General features: G+C 37.5%; 1 protein-coding gene across 2 annotated transcripts; it reads left to right on the top strand.

The window, feature by feature from the left end:
- The first annotated feature begins 3119 nt into the window (after positions 1–3119).
- Positions 3120–5371, top strand: LOC125573312 (major antigen-like). 2 transcript variants are annotated; one of them, XM_048733862.1, is made up of 3 exons: positions 3120–3468; positions 3686–4513; positions 5112–5371. In XM_048733862.1, exons 1-3 carry the CDS (start codon positions 3181–3183, stop codon positions 5289–5291), a joined length of 1296 nt encoding a protein of 431 aa, XP_048589819.1. In that variant the 5' UTR covers positions 3120–3180; the 3' UTR covers positions 5292–5371. The 2 variants fall into 2 exon arrangements, with proteins under 2 accessions (XP_048589819.1, XP_048589820.1); XM_048733863.1 differs by having other exon boundaries at positions 3686–4559.
- Positions 5372–9710: the final 4339 nt, after the last annotated feature.

Below are 9710 nucleotides of genomic sequence, written 5' to 3'. Positions count from 1 at the left end.
TACAATGCAATCTTGCTAAAAAGGGAAACCTGTAGCATGGTAACAACATAAAACAGGTAGCGTTTAACAAAATCCGAGACTGAGATCGCGTTTAAAAATTCGAGACTCCGAGACCGTGGTAGAAAAAAAAAACGAGGCTCCGAGACCCTAAAATTTTGAAAAACAAAAAACAAAACAGACTTCGAGACTTGCGTTAAAAACGCCGAGATTCTTGCGTTAAAAACGCCGAGTACCCATCGTATCGCTACCCTACACATATCAATAGAGATGCCTGTTGAAAAACACCCATTTTGCATTAACATGTGTACATATGAAGAAAACGTTGTCGTTTTGGGGGTATGGTTCCGACGAAACTTTTTTTCTCAGGGACCTTCTCAACATACTGAAGATGGTCACAGTAACTGTTTTTCTCTTCTGGTTACAAGTTATAAAGTTTACGAAGCCCCTAGGGTACGCTAAAAAATTACAAGAATCAAACAGATTTTCCAAATAAGGAATATATTAGTTTCCTTATATGGAATGGACCGCCAAAAACGACAATTTTGGGCTCAAATTTTTTTATATGTTCTCTGGGGTAGAATGGGTAGGGGTGACCGTGGGAGACCCCCGAAAAATACCCTAAAAAATACCACGGTACGAAATAGTCACAACCCCCCAAAAAACCTCTTACAAAGATGTGTGTTAATCCCGTGTTTATCCTACTTTCACGCGGCGGCTCCGCGAATAGAGCAATGAAGAAAATATCGCAGCCCCTTGTCACAGCTTTTTTAAATCGAAAACATGGCCGCGGGTCGCCCTTTAAAGAAAAAAAGTACCTCGCGTTCGTAGATCCTAAAAAATACCATGTTTTTTATTTTTGATATGCTTTGCTTCGAAGACCCTAAAAAAATACGAAACCTCGGATTTCAAATCCCCAAAAATACGTCGCCGTCACCCCTACCCCAAATTTATAGGGAGTATCCCCCGGGCTTTTACCCTTAGCCAGTTTAACAAAAAGAAGATTTTAATCTAAACATGTGTTGTTGTGATTCAAATCAGCTCTCCATATTTTTCATGAAAACAATTTTAAACCCAACTACGAACTTAACCGAAAAACTATTTCTTCCTGATCATGCAATTTAGGGTTTCTGAATTATTTTCGTTATTATAAACTACCATAAAATTGGCTCGATATATTGGGGCTTAAAAGAGCTTTTATGCTATGATAATATCAGAATTACCTGGGGGAGACTTTTCATCACTTTCTGACTTTATATCCACACTTCAAGGCTGATCTCTTGGAAGACTGATGAGAAGAAATTGAGAAAATCTTGACGAGGTGAATCTAGCAGGAGGAATAAAAATAAAGGGGGAGCAGAGAGGCATATAGGGACATATATGGCAGCGTCTTGTTATTATTGATAAAGATAGGTACATTCAAGGTAAGGAATAAAGAAATATCGCGATAAATATAAAGTTCTTAATAGTATACATCGTGCTCCAATTCTTATGTGTCGCACTTATACCGATTATATCCTGTAAAAGGCGTTGTAGGATGAGATGATTTCTAAGTCTGGAATGAGGGATTTCTATTACAGAAGTTGATGTAGCACGACACAAACACTGCAACAAGGACAACAAGACAGCTTGGTGTGGCTGGTGATTGCACTTAGGTCATAGCTGAGATCGAAAGGAATGGAGCGGATAGTGAATTGTTGAATTGATATTTGACAGGGGAAGTGGCTGACGCAGAGCAGCCCTTAAAAATTGGGGAAGCAATGGGTGGCAGAAAAATCGCCACATCCTTCGAGGAGGAAAAACCCAAGCAGCAAAGCTGCCCGGGGAAAAAATAGAACAGAAAAACATAAGCCACCCCCCCTTCCCCGTCAAATATCAAATGGTCTACCCCTTACCGCTATAAATTAATGATGTCGTAGAAATAGCATTTATTAGAGGTCTGGTGATTACGCCCAAGCAATGGTACACACTAGACAGACATATTCTGTTGTCATAATCTTTTGGCAGTGAAGAAATTTGAAAAACAAAACACAGTAAGGGGGGTCGAAGCAAAGGTTTCATAAAGGAGGGGCCGGATTCATTGTTCTATCGCCGATTTCCCTATATTGTCTTGTTATTTTTAAGCTTTAAGGGGACGACCTACCCTATTCTACAAGAATACGTGTAATACTAAAAAATCTTATTTGAAAATTTCATAAGTAATAATATAGAACCTTGTGTCAAAAGTAATTTTGGCGTTTCAAAGCTTACAAAATTTCATATTTTCCCGGACGTCGGAGATCATGCGATTTCACACATGCCGCACATTCAAAGCTTCAAAATATATGAGGTGGGTGGGGGGGGGGGGGGGGGGGGGGGGGGCACAATACAGAAACATTAAGAAAATATTTTGGGGCAGAGCAACTCCCCTACTGGTCATTTCCTTATAATTTTTTAAAAATATTGGAGGGGTCACGTGCCCCCAGTGCACGAGTTCTGAGCTGGCGTAATGAGCTGCAATTCAGATGCACATGATATTTATGTACACTCTTTAATTTTATAAGAACGCCTAATTTTCAGTTGAGGCTGGGCCGTTCTTATTTTTGGGACATTTTGAGGCTGAATATGTTCATAACGATGTTCTTAAATTTTATTGTATATAAAGAATATAATACCCAATGAATTATTAGGAAGAGAATATAATTACACTTATGATCAATAGCAATAATAAGCTTGTTACTATGAGCACAATTTGATTCTGCATTTTAGAACGCATCAGGACTAAAAAAGGAAATTTTTCTGCTATCTGCGTATCTCAGCCTCGGCATGTTCTTAGCATGTTCTTAAAATTTGGTGAAATCTCAGGCTGGACGTTCTTATAAAAAAAGGGGGTGTTATCTACGTCAAATCAAGATATCCCTTCGTTACTTGTTGTGGTTCTTGTTTCTTTTGATTTCGGGGGAACCTTCGTCGCGAGCGGAAGATCGATTTTCGCAAGCGCGCCTGAATCCTCGAGTAGCCCAGCCAATCAGGAAGCAGGGTTGAGCACGCGCGTTGTGACGTACCCTCCCCTCTCTGGTTTATGTGGCAACTTCATAAATATTTATGCGAAGATTTCTCAGTCACAAAAAGTCATACGTTTTTCACGAGGAAGTCTATCAGTTTTACTTTCAGAAAAATTATTTGAATTGTTCTTAACTAAAGATGTCTGCGTTTGCGAGGAGCGCCCGATTTGGTTGCCCTTCAAGGTCAAATATGTTGACGCTGAAATTTGACAAGTCGTCGCTTTGCCCTCGAAAGGTGGTTATCCCACCTTCCTCTTGCAAGCGGCCGAGCTCGACACTGAGCAAGAAAGGGAGCGATTGGAAGCCACCGGTGATCAGAGGGGACGAAGCAGTCTCAACACAGCTTAGTGCAGTCCCTGATAATACGGCAGCACCTGCTTGTCGACAAGAAAGTCGCGAATTTGCAAATAAGGGATCTCCTGATAAGGTAAATTCATTAGTATTCGCGCTCCCAAATCTCTATTGAAGTCCATTAACTTACGTTTAGCAAGATACTTTTTAAGTTTCTTGAGAAGCTTATGATATTGTTCATGAACTTGTTTGCTAGGCTTTCCTGGTCGCCTCTTTTACAATCCACAAAGAGATGAGATCGTTGCAAAATGCAGACAGCAACACGAGTTTTATGATTTCTATTTTTTTGCCAGATCACAGACACAATCAAGCACTCTACTTGTGTGGCCCCAGTTATCTCGGGAGCTAGGATTCAAGAAGATCTAAAACACTACAAACAACAAACTGAAACCTTGGAAAGTCTTTTTGCCGCAGTAAATCATAACAATGAAAACCTCATTAACGAAAACCTCCTCCTTCAAGCTGAACTAGATAATCTAAACAATGAGCTTAAAGTCAAAGACAACAAAATTGAATCCCTTCAAGATGAGCTTGAACGTATGGAAAATGAGAAAACAGAGCTAAGGGTGGAGCTGAGGGGAGCAGAGAGGTCTACAGAGGCCACCAAGGGTGTGATGGCGACGATGAAAGAAATGCTCAGGAAGACTGATGAGCAGAAATTAGCTCTGCAGAAGTACATTGATGATCTTGAGCTGGAGAACAGTGAACTCACGTCACAGCTCGGTAGATCATTAGAAAATCTGAAACAACTCGACCAGATCCATAAGAACACAGCAGTCTCCAGTGAGAATGCCCTTGAGAGAATGTCAGGACAGGTTGATGTGCTGAATACAGCGCTCGAAAAGCTAAGAGAAGAGAATTCAAGACTAAAGAGTAAGCTAGGTGCTATAAAGGATCATGCTTGGGAATCTGTACCCAAAGAGACTCCCAAAACATCCAGTGCTTCACAGAAAGTCTTCAAGCTATCAAGTCCATCCATAGACCTGACACCAGACCCGGTGCACAACCATGTCTTCCTGATGCAAACAACTCTCAGCCAATCAGAGAGGGAACTAATTAGCCAGCGCAACTTGAGGCGTTTAAAGATGGTTCGTGTTAACCTGATGGACGCCCTGAATTGTGTGAGTGGTCATGTGACAGGCAAGCCCCTAGGATCACCTTTGATAGGTGAGTTTGGCCAAGAGCATTAAAGCTGATGTCCATAGGGACATACTGAGGGCAATGCTCACACCCTTAGATTCCTGGAGGGGGACCCCCATATAGTATGGACAGGATTTTTTTAAGATATTTCAAGCTACAAGCATCCTTGTCATCTGATATAAAGATCCCCCTTGGCCTGAAGGATTCAGTGATAAGTGGTTTTGCTGCTCTAGTAATCAGTGGTTCTGTTTTCTAGGGATAAAATTAGAACTTCTCTATTTGGCTAAGTATGTTCCAGATGGCAACATCTGCCAATTGTCACAAAACTCGCACTAAGAGACAACTCTGAAGTGTCTTCATTGAATATATTGATGCACTTCCTAAAAGTGCCATCTTTCTTGATACAAAAGTTTCTTTCTTAGATACAAAAGTTTCTATCTCAGGGGGTGGAGTTTACTTATATATTGAGTATTGTACTGACAAATAATTTGAAATAAAATAATCTACACCATACTCTAACTGCATATGCTTACACAAGGGCTGTATGCTTAAGCCTTCTCTTGTTTCATTTCTTTACAGCTGAACAAGTGCAGCATTGTTAGTGGCCTAGTCTCTGCAATAGACTGTCCCTGTTCTGCCCTGAAGGAAATGAATATGTACTCCACTTGGGAAAACAATGAGAACAACAAATGTATCAAATTTATTGACAAATACTACAATATCTCCATACATGTAATTAAATATAGATATAATATGTAATTATTCCAATAATTATCAATGTTAATTGGGCTGATTTCAGTATGATGTGAATATCTTAATAAACTGACAGCCATACAGTACCTAGAGAGTAATATATTTCTTCATGTGATGTTTGTTATGTTCAAATATAGAGTAATTGATTACTCTCAGGGGGTGGAGATAATTTCAGAATAGTTTTCAAGAAAGATTGATTCGTTGATTCCTATAAAACGTGACAGACTATACAACAGGGCTTTAGCAAGGGGTGGGGCACTGGGGTATTGGTACATCCTCCCCTGTATTTTAAACAAAGAAATGACCAGTGAGGGTGTGGCTGGTCCCCCTATATTTTTCTTAATCTTTCTGTATTATATCCCTTTCTGTATATATTCTGTATTATATCCTCCCATATTTAAATGTCTGGTACTACATGAAAAAATCGCTGCGCTCACTTGTTCGTTTTTAATACTGCACAACTCGTGAATAAAAACTGTACAAAGCATTATATACATACTGAGAAATTTATTATAAGCTTATTTCATAACATTTTATTAGACTTGGCTGAAGAGGCTCCGATGTGCTGTTCGACGGTTCAGTTGAAGACAGACAGAAACTTACATTGAAATGAATCCGTCTCGCTAATGTCACGCACGAATCTGTATCTCATGTTACACAAGTAGTGCATTTTTTAATCTTTAAAATTTCGACATCTATGAAATAAATAAATTACTGAATGGAAAATGCTTGTACGATTTTTATGCACTCGTTGATGCGTTGGGATTGAAGCTATTCAAGTACAGTGAAAAAATATCGTTCGTCCAATCAGAACCGCGAACGACTTTTCTTTACGGTGAAAAAACACCGTTCGCGTCTCCGAATGGCTGAGACCAGTGAATATGTTTTCAGTGAGTATTTCTCAGTATGTATATAATAAAGATCAATACTAGATGAATGCATATTAGTGGGTTTGTATTCTGAAGTTTAGTACAGCACACGACCAGCAGGTCCACTTTCGAGGCTTTAGAATTTAGAGATTTTGAGATGTAAGGCGCAAAATTACATCAGAGCAATGGTACACACTACAGAGTGAAAGTCAAACTTTGTGCGGCACGTGTCATGTTCTGTTGGTAATGAAGAAATAAAAGGATTAAAAAATAACATAATAACGCAGGGCCGTAGCTGGGGGTGGGACACTGGAAGAACCTGACCCCACCCCCCCCCCCAAATATTTTCAAAAATTATGAGGAAATGACCAATAGGTGAGCAGGTGAGTGTCTGCCCCCCCTCCCCCCACCACAAATATTTTCTTTATGTTTCTGTATTGTGCCCCCTACCCCCACCCCCACCCCATTCCCTATTTTTCGTGGCCTGCTGCGGCTGTGTAACTTTACTGATGCTTAAGAATTTGCCGTGAAAAAGTTGTGCCAATTTGGCGCGTTAACTGTGCGTAAAAGTTCCTGTTGTAACATACACCATAACCCGTAGGATGGGAGGGGGAGGGGTGCAAGTGCAGTTTGAAAATTTTCCTTTGCGAGGCTAGAAACGCGGCTTATATTACAATACTATTTGGAAATGGAGGTGACGAAGTTTGCTTTTTTGAAATGAATTACAGATGCGTAGATACGTACTATGACTGGACTACAATACCCAATTCGACATTCTCTGCTGTATTGATCTAAAAGAACGTGAGTCTTGATGATTCTAAAAAAAATATTGGATGAGGTTTTAGTGATATCCCGCGAAGCCGGGGGCCGAGATAGATTCCACCTGGCAAGACATTGTTTATTCCTGTTATCACTTCGCTAAAACTGAATTCAGGAATGGTTTTATTATACATTGATTCAGTAATACACACCTTCGCGAATGCATTTTTTTTTTTTCGATTTGAGTAGCCAGGATTTTTAACAGGAGGGGGACCAAAAGGCCCTTTCAATAGGCATTTTCTCCTGTATTATAGATAATGTCTCATACATTTACTGCATTTTTGGCTGGCTACGCCCCTGCTTTTCGTATTACGCTATTTGACTGCTGTTATTTAATACCAGCTATGACCAGCACGTTCCTTAAAGGTAAATTAATGTAAAGGTTAAAGTACCGGGGGATGACGGAAGTTTATTTCTTGGTATCTATTCGTGTATTTATATTTTCCCAGATCATAAAGTATTCTCTAAAGGGAAATGTAGTCATTGCAACTGCCACAAATATTTAAAGGGCAAATGCAAAGTACAAACTAGCAAATACAAAGTACAAACTAGCAAATACAAAGTACAAACTAGCAAATACAAAGTACAAACTAGCAAATACAAAGTACAAACTAGCAAATACAAAGTACAAACTAGCAAATACAAAGTACAAACTAGCAAATACAAAGTACAAACTAGCAAATACAAAGTACAAACTAGCAAAAGCAAAATACAAACTAGCAAATACAAAGTACAAACTAGCAAAAGCAAAATACAAACTCGCAAATGCAAATTACAAACTCGCAAATACAAAGTACAAACTAGCAAATACAAAGTACAAACTAGCAAATACAAAGTACAAACTAGCAAATACAAAGTACAAACTAGCAAATACAAAGTACAAACTAGCAAATACAAAGTACAAACTAGCAAAAGCAAAATACAAAATCGCAAATGCAAATTACAAACTCGCAAATACAAAGTACAAACTAGCAAATACAAAGTACAAACTAGCAAATACAAAGTACAAACTAGCAAATACAAAGTACAAACTAGCAAATACAAAGTACAAACTAGCAAATACAAAGTACAAACTAGCAAAAGCAAAATACAAACTCGCAAATGCAAATTACAAACTCGCAAATACAAAGTACAAACTAGCAAATACAAAGTACAAACTAGCAAATACAAAGTACAAACTAGCAAATACAAAGTACAAACTAGCAAATACAAAGTACAAACTCGCAAATGCAAAGTACAAACTAGCAAATACAAAGTACAAACTAGCAAAAGCAAAATACAAAATCGCAAATACAAAGTACAAACTAGCAAATACAAAGTACAAACTAGCAAAAGCAAAATACAAACTAGCAAAAGCAAAATACAAACTCGCAAATGCAAATTACAAACTCGCAAATACAAAGTACAAACTAGCAAATACAAAGTACAAACTAGCAAATACAAAGTACAAACTAGCAAATACAAAGTACAAACTAGCAAATACAAAGTACAAACTAGCAAATACAAAGTACAAACTAGCAAATACAAAGTACAAACTAGCAAATACAAAGTACAAACTAGCAAATACAAAGTACAAACTAGCAAATACAAAGTACAAACTAGCAAAAGCAAAATACAAACTAGCAAATACAAAGTACAAACTAGCAAAAGCAAAATACAAACTCGCAAATGCAAATTACAAACTCGCAAATACAAAGTACAAACTAGCAAATACAAAGTACAAACTAGCAAATACAAAGTACAAACTAGCAAATACAAAGTACAAACTAGCAAATACAAAGTACAAACTAGCAAATACAAAGTACAAACTAGCAAATACAAAGTACAAACTAGCAAAAGCAAAATACAAAATCGCAAATGCAAATTACAAACTCGCAAATACAAAGTACAAACTAGCAAATACAAAGTACAAACTAGCAAATACAAAGTACAAACTAGCAAATACAAAGTACAAACTAGCAAATACAAAGTACAAACTAGCAAATACAAAGTACAAACTAGCAAAAGCAAAATACAAACTCGCAAATGCAAATTACAAACTCGCAAATACAAAGTACAAACTAGCAAATACAAAGTACAAACTAGCAAATACAAAGTACAAACTAGCAAATACAAAGTACAAACTAGCAAATACAAAGTACAAACTCGCAAATGCAAAGTACAAACTAGCAAATACAAAGTACAAACTAGCAAAAGCAAAATACAAAATCGCAAATACAAAGTACAAACTAGCAAATACAAAGTACAAACTAGCAAAAGCAAAATACAAACTAGCAAAAGCAAAATACAAACTCGCAAATGCAAATTACAAACTCGCAAATACAAAGTACAAACTAGCAAATACAAAGTACAAACTAGCAAAAGCAAAATACAAACTCGCAAATGCAAAATACAAACTAGCAAATACAAAGTACAAACTAGCAAATACAAAGTACAAACTAGCAAAAGCAAAATACAAAATCGCAAATACAAAGTACAAACTAGCAAATACAAAGTACAAACTAGCAAAAGCAAAATACAAACTAGCAAAAGCAAAATACAAACTCGCAAATGCAAATTACAAACTCGCAAATACAAAGTACAAACTCGCAAATACAAAGTACAAACTAGCAAAAGCAAAATACAAACTCGCAAATGCAAAATACAAACTAGCAAATACAAAGTACAAACTAGCAAATACAAAGTACAAACTAGCAAAAGCAAAATACAAAATCGCAAATACAAAGTACAAACTAGC

The sequence above is a fragment of the Nematostella vectensis genome, chromosome 10 (assembly GCF_932526225.1).
Source record: "Nematostella vectensis chromosome 10, jaNemVect1.1, whole genome shotgun sequence".
In the NCBI taxonomy this organism is placed as follows: domain Eukaryota; kingdom Metazoa; phylum Cnidaria; class Anthozoa; order Actiniaria; family Edwardsiidae; genus Nematostella; species Nematostella vectensis.
The sequence above is the reverse complement of the archived record's forward strand: the minus strand, read 5'-3'. Positions and strand labels throughout refer to the sequence as shown.